Source organism: Somniosus microcephalus, chromosome 9, assembly GCF_052327205.1.
Source record: "Somniosus microcephalus isolate GS21.2 chromosome 9, FLI_Smic_1.0, whole genome shotgun sequence".
NCBI classification, from domain to species: domain Eukaryota; kingdom Metazoa; phylum Chordata; class Chondrichthyes; order Squaliformes; family Somniosidae; genus Somniosus; species Somniosus microcephalus.
Window position 1 is genome coordinate 205,275,201 of NC_140995.1, and position 22,631 is coordinate 205,297,831.

Below are 22,631 nucleotides of genomic sequence, written 5' to 3' on the forward strand. Positions count from 1 at the left end.
ACTTATGCACCAATAACCGATGCTCAATTTGTGTTCCACTAGGACCACTTGGCTCCAGACCTCATTACAGCCTTGCTCCAAAAATGGACAGAACAGCTGAATTCCAGAGGTGAGGTGAGAATGACTGCCCTTGACATCAAGGCAGCATTCAACCGGGTGCGGCATCAAAGAGCCTTAGTAAAACTAAGGTCAATGGGGATCGGGAGGAAAACACGCCAGTGACTGGAGTGATACCTAGCACAAAGGAAGATGGGTGTGGTTGTTGGAGGCCAATCATCTCAGCCCCAGGACATCTCTGCAGAAGTTTCTCAGGGCAGTGTCCTAGCCCCAACTATCTTCAGTTGCTTCATCAATGACCTTCCTTCCATCATAAGGTCAGAAGTTGGGCTGTTCGCTGATGATTGCAGTGTTCAGCTCCATTTGCAATTTCTCAGATAATGAAGCCCAACACAACTTCCAGGGTTGGGTTGATAAGTGGTAAATAACATTCATGCCACATAAGTGTTAGGCAATGACCATCTCCAGCAAGAGAGAGAGTCCAACCACATCCCTATGATATTACCATCGCCGAAACCCACACCATCAACATCCTGGGGGTCATCATTGACCAGAAACTCAACAAGACCAGCCACATAAATGCCTTAGCTACTAGATCAGGTCAGAGGCTGGATATTCTGTGGCAAGTGTCTAAAGTAGTGGACAGGGGAATGTCCATGGATGTTATTTATATGGACTTCCAGGAGGCATTTGATAAAGTCCCACATAAGATACTGTTATCTAAGGTAGAAGCCCACAGAATTGAGGGCAAATTATTGACCTGGTTAGGAAATTGGTTGAGCGGCAGGAGATAGAGAGTAGGGATAATGGGTAGGGACTCAAATTGGCAGGATGTGACTAGTGGTGTCCCGCAGGGATCTGTGTTGGGGCCTCAACTATTCATAATATTTATTAACGACTTAGATGAAGATATAGAAAGTCATACATCCAATCATGACACAAAGATAGGCAGCATTGTAGGCAGTGTAGATGAAAGCATAAAATTACAGAGGGATATTGATCGATTAAGTGAATGGGCAAAACTGTGGCAAATGGATTTCAATGTAAGCAAATGTGAGGTCATCCACTTTTGACCTAAAAAGGATAGAAAAGGGTACTTTCTAAATGGTGAAAAGTTAAAAACCGTGGAGGTACAAAGAGACTTGGGGGTTCAGGTACATAGATCATTAAAATGTCATGAACAGGTACAGAAAATAATCAGAAAGGCTAATTGAATGCTGGCCTTTATATCCAGAGGACTAGAGTACAAGGGGGTAGAAGTTATGCTGCAGCTGTACAAAACCCTAGTTAGACCACATCTGGAGTACTGCATCCAGTTCTGGGCACCACATCTTAGGAAGGATATACTGGCCTTGGAGGGAGTGCAGCGAAGGTTCACCAGAACGACATCCTGACATCAAGGGTTAAGTAACAGTGAGAGATTACACAACTTAGGGTTGTATTCCCTAAAATTTAGATGTTGACATAGAAACATAGAAGATAGGAGCAGGAGTAGGCCATTCGACCCCTCGAGCCTGCTCCGACATTCAATGCGATCATGGCTGATCATCCAAATTCAATACCTTGTCCCTGCTTTCTCCCCATATCCCTTGATCCCCTTAGCCTTAAGAAATATATCTAACTCCTTATTGAATATATTTAATGAATTGGCCTCAACTGTCTTCAGTGGTACACAATTCCACAGGTTCACCACTCTCTGGGTGAAGAAATTCCTCCTCATCTCAGTCCTAAATGGCTTACCCCTTATCCTTAGACTGTGACCCCTGGTTCTGGACTCCCCCACCATCGGGAACAGCCTTCCTGCATCTAGTCTGTCTAGTCCTGTTAGAATTTTATAAGTTTCAATGCGATCCCCTCTCATTCTTCTAAACTCTAGCGAATATAAGCCTAATCGACCCAATCTCTCCTCATACGTCATTCCTGCCATCAGCCTGGTGAATCTTCGCTGCACTCCCTCCATGGCAAGAACATCCTTCCTCAGATAAGGTGACCAAAACTGCACACAAGACTCAAGGTGTGGTCTCACCAAGGCCCTGTATAACTGCAGCAAGACATCCTTGCTCCTGTGCTCGAATCCTCTCGCTATGAAGGCCAGCATACAATTTGCCTTCTTAACCGCCTGCTGCACCTGCATGCTTACCTTCAGCGACTGGTGCACAAGGACACCCAGGTCTCGTTGCACTTCCCCTTTTCGCAATCTATTGCCGTTCAGATAATAATCTGCCTTCCTGTTTTTGCCACCAAAGTGGATAACCTCGCATTTATCCACATTATACTGCATCTGCCATATCGCCCAACCTGTCCAAATCGTACTAGAGTTTCTCTGCATCCTCCTCACAGCACACACGCCCACCCAGCATTGTGTCGTCTGCAAACTTGGAGATATTACATCTAGTTCCCTCGTCTAGATCATTAATATATATTGTGAATAACTGGGGTCCGAGCACCGATCCCTGCGGTACCCCACTAGTCACTGCCTTCCACTCGGAAAAAGACCCGTTTATTCCAACTCTTTGCCTCCTGTCTGCCAACCAGTTTTCTATCCAAGTCAGTACCTTACCCCCAATCCCATGTGCTTTAACTTTGCAAGCTAGTCTCTTATGCGGGACCTTATCGAAAGCCTTCTGAAAGTCCAAATACACCACATCCACTGGTTCTCCCATACCTATTCTACCAGTTACATCCTCAAAAAATTCCAGTAGATTAGTCAAGCATGATTTACCTTTTGTAAATCCATGCTGACTTTGTCCGATCCTGTCACTGTTTTCCAAGTGCTCTGCTATTACATCTTTTATAATGGACTCTAGCATTTTCCCCACTACCAATGCCAGGCTTACCGGTCTACAATTCCCCATTTTTTCTCTACCACCTTTTTTAAATAGTGGGGTTACATTAGCTACCCTTCAATCCATGGGAACTGTTCCAGAGTTTATCGAATTTTGGAAGATGACGAGCAATGCATCTACTATTTCTAGGGCCACTTCCTTAAGTACCCTAGGATGTAGATTATCAGGCCCTGGGGATTTATCGGCCTTCAATCCCATCAATTTCCCTAACACCATTTCCCTACAAATACTGATTTCATTCAGTTCCTCCCTCTCATTAGATCCTATGTTCCCTGACATCTCTGGGAGGTTATTTGTGTCCTCCTTTGTGAAGACAGAACCAAAGTATGTATTTAATTGGTCTGCCATGTCTTTGTTGCCCATGAATTCTCTACCACAGAAGGCAGTAGAGACCAATTCATTAAATATAGTCAAGAAGGAGTTGGATATATTTCTTAAGGCTAAAGGGATCAAGGGGTATGGGGAGAAAGCAGGGACCGGGTACTGAATTTGGATGATCAGCCATGATCGCATTGAATGGCGGAGCAGGCTCGAGGGGCCGAATGGCCTACTCCTGCTCCTATCTTCTATGTTTCTATGTTTTATGTCCTCTCCTTGAATATTATGCTATCCCTAATTTCCCTTGTTAGCCAATGTTGAGTCACCTTTTTTGTTTTATTTTTATGCCAAACAGGGGTGAACAAATTCTGTAGTTCATCTATGCGATCTTTAAAAGTTTGCCATTGCCTAATCATCGTCAACCCTTTAAGTAACATTCCCCAATCCATCCTACCCAACTCGCGCCTCATACCATCGTAGTTTCCTTTATTGAAATTCAGTACCCAAGTCTCTGAATCAACTACTTCACTCTCCATCTTAATGAAGAATTCGATCATATTATGATCGCTCCGCCCCAAGGGGCCTCGCACAACAAGATTGCTAATTAATTCTTTCTCATTACATAATACCCAGTCTAAGATGGCCTGATCTCTAGTTGGTTCCTCGACATATTGGTGATCTGATTGAAGTTTTCAGGATATTAAGGGGAACAGATAGGGCAGATGGAGAGAAACTATTTCTGCTGGTTGGGGATTCTAGGACTAGGGGGCATAGTGTAAAAATTAGAGCCAGACCTTTCAGGAGTGAAATTAGGAAACACTTCTACACACAAAGGGTGGTAGAAGTTTGGAACTCTCTTCCGCAAATGGCAATTGATTCTAGATCAATTGTTAATTTTAAGTCGGAGATTGATGGCTTTTTGTTAACCAAAGGTATTAAGGGATACGGTCCAAAGGCGGGTATATGGAGTTTGATCGCAGATCAGCCATGATCTCACTGAATGGCGGAACAGGCTCGAGGTGCTGAATGGCCTACTTCTTATCCTATGTTCCTATGAGTAGCTCAGCTCCCAACCCCCAAAGCCTCTCCACCACCTACCAGGCACAAGACTCTCCAATATCTGGATGGGTGCAGCTGCACTAACAGTCAAGCAGCTTGACACCATCCAGGACAAACCAGGTCGCTTGATCGGCACCTCATCCACTAGTGTCAACATCCAATGCCTCCACCGGTATAATGTAGCTGCAGTGTGTACTGTCTACAGGATGCACTCTAGCAATTGGTCAAGGCATGTTCAGCAGCACATCCCAAACCCACAAAATCCACCCCTCAGGACAAAGGAAGCAGGTGCATGGGAATACCATTATCTCCAAGTTTCCCTCCATGTCATACACCATCTTGACTTGCACATATGTCACCATTTATTCAACATAGCTGGGTAAAAGTCCTGGAACTCCCTACCTAGCAGCATTATGGGAGCATTTTCACCATACAGCCTACAGCGGTTCAAGGCCCACCACCACCTTCTCAGGACGACTAAGGATGTGCAATTAAATGCCAACCATGCCAGCAATGCCCACATCCTGTGAATTAATATATTTTAAAAATTCCAACAAGGGTATAAAATCTTGAAGCATCAGTACGATGGAAGCTTCCAGCCCCACTAGATTAGAATGAAAAGAGGAATGGGATGGAAGGGATCCCTTCAGTTAGAGGTTGAACTTCAACTGAAGACTGTGAAAAGTCATACTGAATATAGGTGATCCACAATGTATGCAATCTCCACATTTAGTAAGGAGATAACAAACTAATACAAAGTTTTATTAGTGTTTTCAGGTCTATGGGCTAGAAATTGGGTTGCTTTGCACCTCTCAGAATCATACCTTTCAGCCAATGTCCCAAACTCCTCGATCACCATCTCATGGTATGTCCTGTCCCACCGGCAGGACAGACCTACCAGGGGTGGCGGCACAGCAGTATACAGTCGGGAAGGAGTGGCCCTGGGAGTCCTCAGCATTGACTCCGGACCCCTGAAGTCTCATGGCTTCAGGTCAAGCATGGGCAAGGAAATTTCCTGCTGATTACCACGGACTGGCCTCCTTCAGCTGATGAATCAGTACTCCTCCATGTTGAACACCACTTGGAAGAAGCACTGAGAGCAGCAAGGGCACAGAATGTACTCTGGGTGGGGGACGTCAATGTCCATCACCAAGAGTGGCTCAGTAGCACCACTACTGACCGAGCTGGCCGAATCTGGGCCTGTGATAGGTGGTGAGAGAACCAACACGAGGGAAAAACCTACTTGACCTCGTCCTCACCAATCTGTGTGTTGTAGATGCATCTGTCCATATGACAGTATTGGTAGCAGTGACCACCGCACATTGTGGAGACAAAGTCCCGTCTTCACACTGAGGACACCCTCCATCGTGTTGTGTGGCAATACCACCGTGCTAAATGAGATAGATTCAGAACAGATCTAGCAGCTCAAAACTGGGCTACCATGAGGTGCTGTGGGCCATCAGCAGCAGCAGAATTGTATTCCACCACAATCTGTAACCTCATGGCCCAGCATATCCCTCACTCTACCATTACCATCAAGCCAGGGGACCAACCCTGGTTCAATAAGGAGTGTAGAAGAGCATGCCAGGGGCAGCACCAGGCGTAGCACCAGTACCTAAAAATGAGGTGCCAACCTGGGGAAGCTGCAACACAGGACTACACGCATGCTAAAAAGCAGAAGCAGGATCCTATAGACAGGGCTAAGCGATCCCACAATCAACAGATCTGTTCAAAGCTCTGTAGTCCTGCTACATCCAGTCGTGAATGGTGGTGGACCATTAAACAACTAACGGGAGGAGGAGGCTCCATGAATATCCTCATGCTCAATAATGGTGGAGCTCAGCACATGAGTGCTACAGACAAGGCTGAAGCATTTGCAACCATCTTCAGCCAGAAGTGCCGAGTGGATGATCCATATCGGCCTACTCCCGAGGTCCCCATCACCACAGAAGCCAGTCTTCAGCCAATTCTATTCACTCCACGTGATATCAAGAAATGGCTGAGCACAGTGGATACAGCAAAGGCTGTGGGCCCCGACAACATCCCGGCTGTCGTGCTCAAGACTTGTGCTCCAGAACTAGCCGTGCCTCTAGCCAAGCTGTTACAGCTACAACACTGGCATCTATCCAACAATGTGGAAAACTGCTCAGGTATGTCCTGTCCACAAAAAGCAGGACAAATATGGTGGGATATGTGTTGGTGCAGGCTCGATGGGCCGAGATGGCCTCTATCTGCACTGTGGGGTTTCTGTGATTCTGTGAAATCCTATCCGGCCAATTATCGCCCCATCAGTTTACTCTCAATCATCAGCAAAGTGATGGAAGGTGTCATCGACAGTGCCATCAAGCGGCACTTACTCACCAATAACCTGCTCGCTGATGCTCAGTTTGGGTTCCGCCAAGACCACTCAGCTCCTGACCTCATTACAGCCTTGATCCAAACATGGACAAAGGAGCTGAATTTCAGAGGTGAGGTGAGAATAACTGCCCTTGACATCAAGGCAGCATTTGACTGAGTGTGGCATCAAGGAGCCCTAGTAAAACTGAAGTCAATGGAAATCGGGGGGTGGGGGGGGGGTGGTGGAGGAGAGAGGGATGCTCTCCACTGGCTGGAGTAATACCTAGCACAAAGGAAGATAGTTGTGGTGGTTGGAGGTCAATCATCACAGCCCCAGGACATCGCTGCAGGAGTTCCGGCAGTGTCCTAGGCCCAGCCATCTTCAGCTGCTTCATCAATGACATTCCCTCCAACATAAGGTCAGAAATGGGGATGTTCGCTGATGACTGCACAGTGTGCAGTGCCATTCACAACTCCTCAGATAATAAAGAAGCAGTCCATGCCTGCATGCAACAAGACTTGGACGACGTTCAGGCTTGGGCTGATATGTGCCACACAAGTGCCAGGCAATGACTATCTCCAACAAGAGAGAGTCTAACCACCGTCCCTTGACATTCAACGGCATTACCATCTTCGAATCCCCCACCATCAACATCCTGGGGGTCACCATTGACCAGAAACTTAACTGGACCAGCCACATAAATACTGTGGCAACAAGAGCAGGTCAGACACTAGATATTCTGCGGCGAGTGTCTCACCTCCTGACTCCCCAAAGCCTTTCCACGATCTGCAAGGCACAAGTAAGAAGTGTGATGGAATACTCTCCACTTGCCTGGATGAGTGCAGCTCCAACAACACTCAAGAGGCTCGACACCATCCCGTACAAAGCAGCCCGGTTGATTGGCACCCCATCCACCACCTTAAACATTCACTCCCTCCACCACCGGCATACTGTGGATGCACTGTGTACTGACATGAATCAGTCATTCATGAAAGAAAGACTTATGAAATAATACTGAGCGGCCTACGGGTGGCCCTGTCCAGGGAGAGTATAAATACTCGGGCACGGGCCCAGCTTGCGCAGGACATCCTTAACAGGAACTAGTGAAGGACACAACTAGACCTCCATGTTGTAAAACAGTTGATTAAAGCTTTGTTTAACGCTTAGACCAAGTGCCTAGTAGTTTTCTTACGTCGTGTACCATCTACAAGATGCACTGCAGCAACTCGCCAAGGCTTCTTTGGCAGCACCTACCAAATCTGCAACCTCTCCCACATAGAAGGACAAGGGCAGCAGACGCATGGGAACACCACCACCTCCAAATCCCCCTCCAAGTCACACACCATCCTGATTTAGAAGTATATTTCTGATCCTTCATCGTCGCTGGGTTAAAATCCTGGAACTCCCTCCCTAACACACTGTGGGAGTAGCTTCACCGCACAGACTGCAGCGGTTCAAGAAGACGGCTCACCACCACCTTCTCAAGGGCAATTAGAAATGGGCAATAAATACTGGCCTTGCCAGCGATGCCCACATCCCACGAACAAATATTAAAAAAACTTCCCTGTGTACTGACGTGGTTTCACCTTGCTCCTCATCATCTTATGGGTCCGTACTTCTTGCAGCTCACCCTTATCAAGCCGCATTTATTCTTCCACTTAATCCAACTGCACCACTGGGGTGGTCAAGATATCTGAAATTATGTTTTAACAGACTAAAGAGGCACTCTATATTTCTGGCTTGTGACTGTGCATCATTGTCAACCCTTCCTTGAAAATTAAGAGGTTTCACACAGGTGTCATCAGCCATGCTAGAAGCTGATGATGTGAATCTTCTAGGAATCAACCTTAAAATCTCGTTTCCTCCTAAAACAATGATAGAATTCTCCATTCCATAAGGATTTGTGCAACATGAATACTCCCTGGAAAAAGAGGATTCACAGTATGTTCTAACAATGGTCAGAGACCATCTGGATGTTCATATGACAGTACCCATTGGACATTACATCATGTACAGATGCACAAATTTTGATGTGTGGTCAATGGTACAATGGTACGTTACACTTGAGAATGCCACACAATTTGAATCAACCTTTCCATTTGCTCCTTTATACCAGAGTTTACCTTAATATATGTTGATGCATGTTCAAACAGAGCATCTATTACCTTTTGATGCAGTGATATACAGTGTATCTCAAGTGCTAGTGCCTGAAAGCACTCATTGGGTGGAGAAGTTTAGTGTAATGGTGCAATTCACTTCAAATAACCGTGCCATTCAGAATGTGCTCTTTGGCTGCAAGGTCTAGCAGGGGTCATAGAGTCATAACAGCACAGGAGGCCGCCATTCGGCCCATCGAGTCCGGGCCAGCTCTCTGTAGAGCAATCCAGTCAGTCCCATTCCCCCGCTCTATCCCCGTAGCTCTGCAAGTTTATTTCCCTCAAGTACCTATCCAGTCTCCCCTTGAAAACATTGAGTGTCTCTGCTTCCATCGGCAGCAAATTCCAGGTCATCGCCGCTCGCTGCGTAAAAAAGTTTTCCTCACATCCCCCCTGTATCTCTTGCCAAAAACCTTAAATCTGTGTCCCCTAGTCCTTGTACCATCAACTACTGGGACCAGCCTTTCCCCGTCTAGCCTATCCAAACCCGTCATAATCTTGTACACCTCTATCAAATCACCCCTCAACCTCCTTTGCTCTAATGAAAACAAATCCAGCTTCTCCAGCCTGTCCTTGTAGCTAAGATCCCCTATCCCCGGAACCATTCTGATAAATCTCCTCTGCACCCTCTGAAGGGCCTTCACATCCTTCCTAAAGTGTGGAATCACCCCTCAACCTCCTTTGCTCTATGATCATAACCTTGGAGAGATCCGGGTGACTTGCAGGTGGGGTGGGGAGTGTATGTATTATGATGCACAAGGCATCACAACTGTATCAGACAGACTGGATGTACCAGTAGGTCTTTTGCTGTCCATCATTATTTGGATGTTCGTATGTATCAGGCAGTGCATAAGCTGGTCTTCCAGCTAGTTGGCACGTGATATATTGACTGGATTAGTAGAAACAAGAGCTTGATTGTTCAATTTTTGTGCCCTTGAATCTCTCCACCATCCTTTCCTGCTCTCTTCATGAAAGGTCACAGATCGGAAATGTTAATCCTACCTTTCTCTCTCCAAAGATGCTGCCTGAACTGCTGAGTGTTTCCAGCATTTTTCATTTTTAATCTAGGCTGCAATATTCAGTAAAATTTTCTTGTTGAAAATTTTGAGCTCAGTCCTATTTACCCACTCCCCAAATGCTTCCAGCTCCCTCTGCTGATTGAAAACCTGCTTTAAATGTGAGTCATTGAAATGCTTTACCTACCTAGGTCTAAAGATGTTTTTGTTAAATCTTTCTTGTCTGCTACTTGATCTGTGGCAGCTTCAATCTTTTCTGGACCTACCGGGAGTGCGTCATCTTCTAAGACAAGTTCATCTATTTACAAATAAAACACAAAAATAAAAGCTCTTAGAATTATATAAAAGGCTCAAATATAATGCAATTGTACTTTTCTGCTTTACTGTGGAAATGCCTTTGCAAATAAAAGGATTTGAATGTTAGCCATTGGGAACATGCTGACAGTTTACAGATGGAGTTTGCATTTTTTCTATCAATGTAAAGTTGTAACAAGCACAAATATATTTTTGATCACATTTTGTAGATATTCTTTATTGAGTTAGGAATAAACATATTTTACTACAGTTTAATTGGCTATTCATGCACTGAATAAATGGTTCTTTTTCACAATATGCAGTTTTAGATCTGAACATACATATATATATATATAAATATAAAGATAGCTGCACTTGCAAAATGGCAGTTTGTTGTGATCTAAAAAGCTATCAAAAAAGACATAATTTTCAGCTGGCTCCCCAAAAATAGCTGTGGGAAGGAACAGGTGGCGGTGTGGCATGTTGAAGATGCCATTATATTTGAAGGGTGAAGAAAACCCTACAAAGTAGATAATCCTTTTTTGTCATACCAGGCATTATTTACAGACAGCAATATTTAACACAAAAAAATCCCAAGGTGCTTCACAGTGACACGAGGAATAAACGATGCTGAGCTAAAAAAGAATTAGTGTACTTTAATCACCAGTAAGAATGTATGCTGCTAAACTGTAACTGTACCTTTACTGCTTGAGCCAGCTCCACTTTGCTCATCTTCCTCAGTTATAACTACGTTCTCCAAACCCATTGCCAGGACTGCTAGCCGGTCAAGCTCAGCTGTAGAAGGCAATAGTAGGAGTACCCATCACTAATAAGAAATACAGCCTGATCTCTAGCAACATGTAGTCTTTTTACTGTAATGCATAATCTGAAATAGTAGATAATGTGTATGAAAAAGACCTGGCTTGCACTGAATATTCTCTAGTTAAAGCAAAATACCCCTGGTATTCTATAGTTGGCACTGGATTACTATTCAAGCACTCAAGGCGTCGTCAATATTAATACTAGGTTAACAAGTTAAAGTCAAAGTTTGTTTACAATACAATACCATGATGACTAAGTAAAATAATATTAAGGGGCTTCAAGATAATTGAAATGTATAAAACAACTTAACTTTGCATGTTCTTAGAACTACCAAAATAAAATTTAAAAGCACACTAGTGAACCTCCCAATAAGTAGGATGTTACACCATTTTATGATGATGAGTTATATAATGTATCACACAATGTATTTGTAATGAAATAGTTGATCCCTGCAGCACTGCTCATGTCTTCCTTGTGTGCATAATCTAGGCTACTCCAGCATAGTACTGAGGGAGTTCTGACAGAGGAGACATTAAACTAAAGTTCTTTCCGTCTCTTCTTGTAGTTCAGGTGGACGTTAAAGATCCCATGGCACTATCCAAAGAAAACAAGTTTTTCCAGTGTCCAAGCCAACCAATACCAAAAATATAGATGAAATTGTGTTTGTCAGATGTTACTGGCATAGAATAGGTGTTGGCATAAAAATTCGGTTGATTTGCGCCTCCCGTTAAACGGGGCACAAAGCAACTAGTGCCTGGACGCAGCGCCGCCAACGCCTCCTGCGAAATTCAGCAGGAGGTTAGCGGCAGCGGTAACTGCTAGCGCCCCGCAGCGCTGCGCCACCAGCGATGACATCATCACAGTGCGCAGTGCCCCGGCCGCGATCTTCGGTAGCGCCCCCGACTTACCGCCGGACGCTATGTCTGACAGGGTCAAGGGGAGCCTACCTGCGGCCGGGGCAGCGCAAATTAAAGGGGAGGTGCCAGGCGGCCATTTTTGTTGCTGGCCGCCTGCCAGCATCTGCCCCCTCTGCCGTCCCCGGCTTCCTCTGCAGCCCCCGCGCGGAGTGCTGGCTGCGCTCCAGAAGCCCAGCACTTCTTACGAGTGCTGGGCTCTTTTGCTGACACTCCGATCCCTGGTGGCCCAGCTGGGCCCCAGGTCGCGCTGCGCTAGGCCCCTCCCCTTTAATAAGGGGAGAAATGCCTGCAGTACCGCGGCACATAACGCCGCGATATTCACTTGCAGCGCCCCAAGAGGAAGGCGGAGCGCTTCCAGTAGCGCCTCGCCTCCCTCTTGGGGCGCTACCGGTGAATTTCGGGCGCGGGGGCACTAAAAGTCATGCCCCGGCAAAGTTAGCGCCCCAAAGGAGGCGCAACCCAATTTTTCCCCTGTTGGGTTTACTTATATAATGGCTACTGCACTTAAAAAGTAATTCATTCTGTGATAAGGTACTATACAATTAACAAGTCTTTTTTTCTGTAGCTGTTTCTCTGATTGTTTCCTACTCTAATTCTTTGTGTCCCACTTTCTGTATTTCTGTTTTACTCTCTCTTCCTCTAAGGCTGTCGCACATTTTTCATCATGGCTTTTGAATCTGTGTTTGTATTCACTTGTTTATTCACCTTTTCTGGAAGTTTCTCCTGCTATTAGTATCGTCTTTCTTCAGTATATAAGTGTATGACTCTCAAATTCTATGTCTTACCCTATTAAAGCCTAGACTATGCAGCAAGCATGATGGGGATAGGTTGTCTAGGAGCTGAAACGTTTGGCTGGGGATTGAGGTCCAAAGTGCTTCTCTGGGTCCCACATGGCAAGTTTTAGCCCCCCCCGCCCCGCCCCACTGATTGCCATGAAAGCCCATCCACTCCCTATCCCTGCACTTACCTTGGGCCAACAGCGTCCAAGACGCTTGATAGTAATTGCCGGGTAGCCGCTTCCCGTCGACTTACTGACGTTTTTGGTCAGAAAGTCGGCCAGCAGCATGTTAATGAATTCCAGATACTAAAATTGGCTGGGCCTCCCGCTGCTGCTCCCAGGAGTTAAAATTAACCCAAAAGAGTGGGAAACAAACTTAAAGACAATTACAGGACAAAAGACAAAATTTATATGTGTTAAAATTACTATGTTCTATCACCTGTCAACATTCCACGTAAATTATGTCCCCACTCAAACTTTTGCAGTAGTCTGTAATGCCTGCCGGTGGCATTCGTAGGAGTAACATCCCTTTGCTACATTTCATTTTCCAGTCACAAAAGCCGATTCAAAAGATTGGTTTGCATCTGCCTGCAGTTCCACATTCTGACCACAGGCAGCTTTGCAGCAATTTGGATTCTCAAAGTCCTCTCTTTGTCAGACATCACTTAAGGCAAGAGGCAGATGAGTTTTAACCTTTAAAAATATTAACAATTTAAAAGTTCCATGCCATTTTTATTGGGGTTCTACTTATTATCTTTTTCCTCACCGCTGGTCCCCCACCTGCTTGCTGCCTCTCTCCTTGGTAATGAGAACTCCTTTGTAATCACATCTTTAACTACTTACAGTGTATCCCTCCCTCACTGATGTACAACCCTGGCCTCTCAGTTTATCTTCCACTGACATTCAATCTGGGCTCTCAGTGTTACTCTTCCTCCCCCCTCCACTGAGCCAGATGCCAGGCCTTGCTGTGCAAACCCCTCCTCCTCAGCCACTGAGCTAGACAGCCAACAGCCATACTGTTGACATAGCTTTCCTCCACATTCTTTATTGAATATTGCATTGTTTTGGGAGTCTCGTATCGGGCATGCGGACGATGCGACCCGTCCATCGGAGCTGATCGAGCGTGGTCAAAGCTTCGATGCTGGGGATGTTGGCCTGAGAGAGAACCCTGACGTTGGTGCGCCTATCCTGCCGATGGATTTGCAGGATCTTGCGGAGGCAGCGTTGATGGTACCTCTCCAGTGCTTTGAGGTGCCTGCTGTACATGGTCCATGTCTCTGAGGCATACAGGAGGGCGGGTATCACTACTGCTCTGTAGACCATGAGCTTGGTGCCGGGTTTGAGGTCCTGGTCTTCAAACACTCTCTTCCTCAGGCGACCAAAGGCTGCACTGGCACACTGAAGGCAGTGTTGGACTTTGTCATAGACGTCTGCCTTTGTTGACGATAGGCTCCCGAGGTATGGAAAGTGGTCCACGTTGCCCAAGGTCTCGTCGTGGATTTTGATAATCGTGGGGGGAGGGGGGGGTGGCAGTACTGTGTGGCGGGGGCAGATTGGTAGGGGGCCTTTGTTTTACTTTGTCAAATAACTTCTATATCAATGACATTCTGACAATGCAGACTCAGAAGCTACTATAAAACCACACTGCCATGCGCAATAACACTATAGAGGTTGGATGCGGACTCCTCCACACTCTCAGCCAGTGGTGAAACTCCTTGGCATGCTTTCCAACAACTCGAAGAGCTGTTTGTGTTAGGCCGGTAGTTTATTTTTCCTCAGGGATAGGCCCTTGAGGTCAACATCTCAGTTATTGTCAACAGAGCTGGGAGGGGGCCTTGCCCTCTGCCGAGATCTCTCTTCAGCTGCCCACTGTTGCTGGATATTTCACTACGGGCAGATCCCTCTAGCTAACTATCTAGCCCACGCGGAATACCAATGTCTGAGCTAGTGTCGGGGCGAGGTGGAGCACTTGACGGTGCATCCTCAGAGGGATTGTCCTCCTCAGAGATCTGTTCTTGTGCAGGTGCCTTGGTGTTGAGAAGACCCTAGATGAAAAAGGGAGAGGAGTTAAGATGGGAAAAAGAAGCTGTACAGGATCAGATGACAGTCTTGAGAATGCAGGTTAAAGTTGCATCTGTGCAGAGTTTAATGAATCTTGTGTGAGAGGGATGATGTTGGGGACTCCTCCACCCGTCCTGTTTTTCTCTCTGGCATTATGTATAGTCTAGTCTTGAGAAACAGAGAGTGAAAGTTAGTCAGTGGCTGTTGGGGAGATGAGTGGAAATGTGTAGGGCTTGTGCATATAGAGTCATGGGGGAAAAATTTGATATCGCCCCGTTTGGGGCGCAATTATCGGCAGGGCGCAAAGTTTAGCGCCTTGCGCTAATTATCGCTTCCGACTGCAAACTTGGCTTTTATCACCCCTAGAAGTGATTGGAGCGCTAAATCTGGCGCTGCACACCTGTCTTAAGGCACAAAGGCTGAGGAGCGAGGCACTAACTCAGAGCGCGGGCGCAGCGCAGGGATGTCAGTTAGCAATGGAACACAGACTCACTGGCGCCGGCCAGTTCTAAAAGGGGAGGGTCGATCTTGCTCTCCAGCCACACCCTGCTCATTGGAGCCTTGAATCTCGGCTTGGAGAGACCTGTGCCTAAATTTTCCGGCCAAGGGCTATGGAGAGGGTGAGAGAACGAGCTCAGCTCTTCAGCGAGCGGGCCTTGGAGGCTCTGGTTGGCGCGGTGGAGCGCAGAAGATCTATACTCTACCCTGAGAGTGGCAGGAGGCCTTTGCTGCACGAATACAGAAGAGTGTGGAGGGAGGTGGCTCAGCAAGTCTCCTCCAGGAGCATGGTGCCCAGGACCCATACTCAAATGTCGCAAAAAGTTCAACGACCTCACTCGGCTCGTCAGGGTGAGTGGAATTTTTTCAATACCTCGCCATCCCTCCTTCTCAACCTCACTCTATGGCCAGAGGGTCTTAAAACCCCAATGCCCAACACCTATGGCCCTCTCATAAAACACACACACACATTCCACACCTTGCATACAGTAAGGGCTATTCAATTATAGGGGGCACATCAGGCAAGACCATGGCTGTATATTTACTCATGCAGTCTCAGATTGAGGCAATGCAAGCACTGACTGCTTCCATCATCGCTGGTTCGGCCACATTGCCCCGGGGCTCTCATGGCGCCGCAGCAGGCCAGCAAGCTGTGCTCCAGCAGATTGCTCCAGATGCTGAGGTGCTGCCCCGTGGGAGTGCCAGTGTGTTGGTCGAGCAGGGAGGTGCTGTCCTCTCTCAGTATGACAGCATTCCTGCGCCCACCACTGTCACTTCCCCATTGCACTTGCCACCGCCTGTAGCCCAGACTGCTGCCGCCCATGCAGAGTTGGTGCAGTCTGCAGCCGGGGCCTCCTGGCCCAGAGCTGGTCGAGGGCGTCCTTCAAGGGCATCTGTAGTCTCAGGATCTGACATTCAGCAGCCTTCCACCAGCCTTGCTGCAGCCACTGGGGCCCCATTACGGAGGAGCAGTAGGGTGGGAAGGGGGGGAAGTGCGCAAGAGATGGAGATCACCCTCGAAGGGCAAAAAAGGAGATCTCAAGAAATGTCGGGAATGTCTTTACTAAAATGCGAGGTTCGTCTGATAAGTTTTGTTTAGTGTTTTGGCCATTATCTCCAGGTTGTGAGAACCAGTTATGTTAATTAATGATTTGCTGTGTTTGTTTCTATTAGTTTGTCATGAATAAATGACACACAGAGTTTGTAAAATAAAAAAGTTGTTGTTTTCAAAATGTACATGTTTGGCCTTTGGAATCATTGCGGCCTTGACCGGCGACAGGGGTTGCGGGTTGCTTTCCATCATGTTCTCCATGCCAGAAGCCATCTTCTGAGTAAGGGCCTAGAAGCAGCTTGTTAGCAGCCGTTGACGGATGGCCCTTGCAGTTTCAACATTGTGGGCCTCCCTCCCGCCTTGGTGCTGCTGCTGATCATCCTCCTCCTCCGGTGGTCCTGAGGATTGCAAGGTTATGAAGAATGCAACAAACAACTATGAAGAGGGAGACTCGCTCAGGAGAGTACTGCATGGCTCCTCCGGAGTGGTCCAGACAGCGGAACCGTTGCTTGAGCACGCCGATCGTCTGCTCAATAATGTTCCTGGTGGCAATATGGCTCTCACTGTACCGCAGCTCGGCAGGGGTGTTGGGGTTATGGAGCGGTGTCATCAGCCAGGTGCAGAGTGGATAACCCTTGTCCCTGAGGAGCCAACCATTTGGCTGATGCGGTGCCTTGAAAAGGTCTGGCACACTAGTCTGGCGCAGGATGAAAGTATCATGGCTGCTGCCAGGATAGCGGGCATTGACAGCGAGCATCAGTTGTCTGTTGTCACAGACCAACTGGACATTTATGGCGTGGAACTCCTTGCGGTTTCGGAAAACCTCTGCATTCTCATGCGGTGCCCGCAAATCCACATGCGTGCAGTCAATGGCGCACTGCACCATGGGGAAGCCCGCTATCCTCGCAAAGCCCAATGCGCGTTCATGCTGTTTGGCCCAGGTCATTGGGAAAGAGATGTACTGGTGTCTCCTTTTATAGAGGGCATTTGTCACCTCCCGGATACAGCAATGGACCACAAACTGGGAGATTTTGGCGATGTCCCCAGTAGCTGCTTGAAAGGAGCCGGTGCCATAAAAATTCAGAGCCACTGTGACCTTCACTGCCACCGACAGACACGTCCTGATCCTCAGTTGAGGCTGCAGATCAGGTTGCAGCAGGTGGCAGAGCTCAGTGACCACCTCCTTGCTGAAGCGCAGCCTGCGCAAACACTGCTCCTCAGACAAATTAATGTAGGAGAATTGTTCCCAGAATACCCTGGGAGGGTAAGGTCTCCTGTGCAGAGGCCTGTTGGCCCTCCTCCCTCTGGCCACGATTGCCACTCTCTCTCTGAGTCTCTGATGCCTCCGATTCTGCAGGCGCAGGACGACGCCCCGAATCAGTGCAGCCCCCATAGTTCTTGACAATCGAAGCAATGAAGGTCAAATCCAAAAGTACCTGCAAAGTGATGCTCAGTAGCCAAAATTACTTCACACAGCATTGACTCGCTGTAGAAGTCTCTCTCTCCCTCTCTCAGAATCTCTCTCTCTCTCTCTCTCTCTCTCAGAATGAGTGGTGCAAAAATGTCTCCCACAAAAAGAGGCAGGAAGAGGGTGCCTTTAAATAGCGCTCCCCCAGCCACTTCCCGACTGCAAAACGTTCCACCCTCCCTGTCGTTGCTTGCGGCAGGCAGAAAGGAAGAGGGCGCCACTTACTATCCGGTCCGGGACACCGCACGCTCGACTGACGTCACGATCTGCGGGCGCAGGAGAGTTTAGCGCCGCCGCAAAAACTCATGTCAATTTCGCAATTGGCGCAAACATCACCGCACCCGGGCGCTAGTTGCTTTGTGTCCCATTAGCGCCTCTTTGCTAACGGGAGGCGCAAAGCAACCGAATATTTCCCCCCTTATGCTTTGCTAACCACTCTCTCAATATGTCCTGCTACCTTCAGGGACCTATGCACATTAACTCCCAGGTCCCGCTGTCCCTGCACACTCTAAAACTGTGCCATTAAGTGTATATTGCCTCTCCCTGTTCCTTCTGCCAAAATACATCACCTCACACTTCTATATATTAAATTCCATCCGCCACGTGTCTGCCCATTCTGCTAGCCTTTCTATGTCCTATTGCAGTCGATTGGTATCATCCTCACTGTTTGCCACACCCCCAAGTTTGATGTCATCGGCAAATTTAGAAATTCTACTCTGTATTCCAATATCCAGGTCATTTATACATATCAAAAATTGCAGTGGCCCCAGCACTGACCCTTAGAGAGCACCACTGTCTACCATCCTCCAGTCTGAAAAACAGCTATGTACCACAACTCGCTGTTTTCTGTCTTTAAGCCAATTCCTTATCCAAGCTGCCACTGACCCACCTGCTCCATGAGCCTCAATTTTGTTGACCATCCTTCTATGTGGTACTTTGTCAAACGCCTTCCGAAAATACATGTAGACAACATCCATTGCATTCCCTTCATCAATCCTCCCTGTTACTTCATCAAAAAATTCAATTAGATTAATCAAACACGATCTGTCTTTTACAAATCTGCGTTGGCTCTCCTTAATTAGCTTATACCTCTCCAAGTGCCCGTTAATTTTTTCCTCGATTATTGTTTCTAAAACTTTACCCACCACTGATGTTAAACTGACCGGCCTGTAGATACTAGGATTGTCCTTACACCCTTTCTTGAACAATGGTGTCACATTTGCCACTTTCCAATCCTCAGGCACCTCCCCTGCATCTAGGGAAGATTGGAAAATTATGGCAAGCCCTTCTGCTATCTCCTCCTCCAATTCCCTGAGCAACCTGGGATGCAAGCCATCTGGACCAGGCAACTTATCCACTCGAAGCATACCCAGCCTTTCTAGTGCATCCTGTTTATCAATTTTCACCCCTTCCATTGCTTCTACCTTTTCCACTTCTACCTATATTTTGTCAGCATCAACCTCCTTAGTAATCACCGATACAAAGTACTCATTGAGTATTCTAGCCTTGCCCCGCGCCTCTAAGCATATATCACCTTCTTTGTCCCTAATAGGCCCCATCCTGCCTCTTACTACCCACTTACTGTTTACATGCTGGGAGAAGATTTGAGTTCCCTTTTATGTTAACAGCCATTCTACTCTTATATGCTCTCTTTGCCAATTTTATTTTCATCTTCACTTCCCCTCTCAACTTATTGTATTTGGTCTGGTTCTCCCTTGAAGAATTCACCTGACATTCATCATACAACCTCTTTTTTTGTTTCATCATCTTCTCTATCTCCCTCGTCATCCAAGGAGCCCTTCTTTTGGTTCCCTTACCCTTCCCTCTTGTTGGAATGTACCTAGCCTGTACTTGGAACATCTCCTTAAAAATCACCCATTGTTCTGTTACAGTTTTTCCTGTCAGTCTTTGGTTCCATTTTACCCTGGCTAGATCCTTTCGCATCCCATTGAAGTTAGCCCTATTCCAGTTTAGAAATTCCACTCTAGATTGTTCCTTGCTCCTCTCCATTGCTAATCTAAATCTTATGATACAATGATCACTCGTACCCAAGTGTTCTCCCACAGACACTTGGTCAACCTGGCCCACCTCATTCCCCAGCACCAGATCCAGCAATGCCTCTTTCCTAGTTGGGCCAAGGACATACTGGTCAAGAAAATTCTCCTGAACACATTTCAGAAATTCCACCCCCTCCTTTCCCTTTACCGTAGCATTATCCCAATCAATATTTAGGTAATTAAAGTCCCCCAATATCACCACTCTATAGCTCTTGCATATCTCTGCGATTTCCCTGCAGATTTGCTCCTCTACCTCCCTTTCACTATTTGGAGGCCTGTAGAATACCCCCAATAGTGTGATCATACCCTTTTTGCTCCTCAACTCTAACCAAATGGATTCTGTCCTTGTCCCCTCAAGAACATCCTCCCTTTCCAACACTACAATGTCTTCCTTAATCAGCAATGCCACCCCACCTCCCCCCTTTTTTCCTTCCCTATTTTTTCTGAACACCCTGTACCCTTGAATATTAAGTGCCCAGTCCTGCCGTTTTTAAGCCACGTTTCCGCTATTGCCACAACATCATATTGCCACATGGCTAATTGTGCTTGTAGCTCACCAACCTTGGGCCAGAAATTTGGGTCCCCATGGGTGAGTACGCGCTGTGTACTCGCGCGTAAGGCCAGCGGAAGTGCCGGTTTTGCGCATGCGCTGGAAACTGGAGCTTCCATTCCCTTGAAGGAAGGGGTTTGGAGGTCAAACGCATGCACCGGAGAGGCAGCGCGTAGACCTGGAACTTCCAAATCTTTTATTTTTTTATTTTTTATTTTTTAATTTTTTTTTTTTTTTTTTTAACAGGTTTCTCCATGCGGGTAAGTCTCTAGCAGCTGCGTGTGGAAAAAGCAGGCACAAGGCCTGCTTTTAACAAGGTAAGAGGTTAATTAAGTAAAATTAAAACATTTTTTCCACAGGTTTATCATTTTAAAATACTTTAAAGAAAGGTAAGTTTACTTTTAGCCCCATTAAAAACTTTAATTTTTTTTTTAAATTAAAATTTGTGTTTAAAATAGTTAATTTATGCAATTTATAGTTATTTTTAAAATTTGATTTAAAAAAAAAAATTATTTGAAGTTTTACTTAGGTTTTGGGGCCGATCTCTTCATAGATTTGACAGGTCTTCCTGTCAAATCTATGAATGGAGATTCCCTGCTCCGATTGGCTCCCCATGGCCCACGTGATCCCAGGGGACGCTGCGAACTAACTGCGCCCCTGGGATACGCAAGCACTGCACACCGGCAGCTGGAGGAGGCCCAGGATCGGAATACCACGCGGGCCCACAGCACAACGGCAGGCGTGCTATGTAAGTGCAGGTCAGGGGCTTGCACCCGCGGGAAGCTTCCGACCCGAATTTCTGGCCCCTTATTCACCACACTTTGTGCGTTTACGTACATGTATTCTAAACCCATTTTTGAATTTTTTGCAGTCTTTCTTAGCAGTACCTATCTAATATGGTACTACTACCACCTCTAGTACTATCTTCTCTAGTACTATCCAACACACTCACTCTTTTATGCACCTTATTCCTCTTTTCTACTCCTATATGCTGATGCCCATCCCCCTGCCAAGCTAGTTTAAACCCTCCCCAACAGCACTAACAAACCTCCCCGCGAGAATATTGGTCCCGGCTCTGTTGAGTATGTAGTGGATGTGGCGAAAGGTGTAGAAGAAGCAATATGGAATGATGAGGGGGGTGGTGGTGCTGAATGTAAAGGAAAGAATGTGTGATGTGAAATGAGGAAGGAGTTGTGGGAGTAGTTGGTTGGGCAAGTGGTTGTATGAAAAGAGAATGGTGCTAGTGTGTGGTATGAAGACACAAAATGAAGAGGCGAGTGTACTTGGAATGAGAAAGAGAGATGTTTCAGTGTGGCTATGTGATTGTATGTTGAAGGATGTTATAGAGGGGAGGTTATAGTTGAGAATAGTGGGGAAGGGGGTGAGAGGAGTGTTGTGAGGTGGTGTTGAGAGAAGTGGAAAGATGAAGAGGCGTACTCACACCTGCTATTCTTGAGGTCCTGGAGTTGGTGCTGCTGGTACTGACCCTATCAGTCACCTCTAACCAGGGCTGCCTGACAGTGGCCTTGGGGATGCTCCCCACCTTCCCAGCCTTCACTTCTTCCACAAGGATTTCCAAGGAAGCATCAGGAAAGTGGGGGGCAGTCTATTGATCCATTTCTGCAGCATATTTTCCAGATTTGTTGAGTAAAACATGCAAGCAGCTTTAAATAGGTGTATCCTCAATTTAACTAGTCGGGAAACGTGCCAGAAATTGTATGTATCACAAGGGTGGGCTACCCGATTCTACAGGCGATCGGGAGGGCAGCTCGCTCTTCAAATGTTAATAAGGACAAGAGTTAAAATGGCCCGGCATCACACTGACAATGTTATGGGGGCCTGCCACCAGTCACACCACCAACCCCACCCTACCACCTGTAGACGCCCTGCCCCATTAAAATCAGGGCTTTAGCTTCTGGATGTGTATTAATTATCAAATACAATTTTTTAGGGAATTCCTGCCGTGCAGTTTGTTTGGTGAGTATTTGTTGACCAGGCAATGTGATTTGACTGAAAGACTGGTGCTTGGGTTAAGTCTAGTACTAAAGATAGCCGAGGGTATGGGACTGATGTTGGGAAGAACTTTCAGTGCAGGGGAATAGGAATAATTTAGCTTACGTGTTCCTCGATAACCTGCTGTTGAAGAGTTCTTGCAACTTACAGAATAGATGAACCTTGTTCTTCCTTATCAAAGCATGCTAAAGTTCTTCAAAATGCTATTGGAGTCCTTAAACAAGTGCAGGGCCCTAATTTGCATATATTAAATAGGTTTTTGCCGATTTAAGGCGGACGCGCTGGATGGCTAACAGGAGGCCTAACCCGAATATGAAGTCAGGTGTACTTCC

The 22,631-nt window shown here is 46.6% G+C and overlaps 1 protein-coding gene across 3 annotated transcripts in view; it reads right to left on the minus strand.

Annotated features, from left to right (window-relative positions):
* The window catches only part of ak9 (adenylate kinase 9), a 366,094-nt gene that overhangs the window by 249,386 nt on the left and 94,077 nt on the right, over positions 1-22,631 (minus strand). For all 3 annotated transcript variants that reach the window (XM_085997790.1, XM_085997792.1, XM_085997791.1), the window contains exons 14-15: positions 10,784-10,879; positions 9,978-10,088 (exon numbers count right to left, since the gene is read on the minus strand). In XM_085997790.1, coding sequence (XP_085853916.1) covers positions 9,978-10,088; positions 10,784-10,879 — 207 coding nt within the window. The remainder of the gene's footprint in view (positions 1-9,977; positions 10,089-10,783; positions 10,880-22,631) is intronic.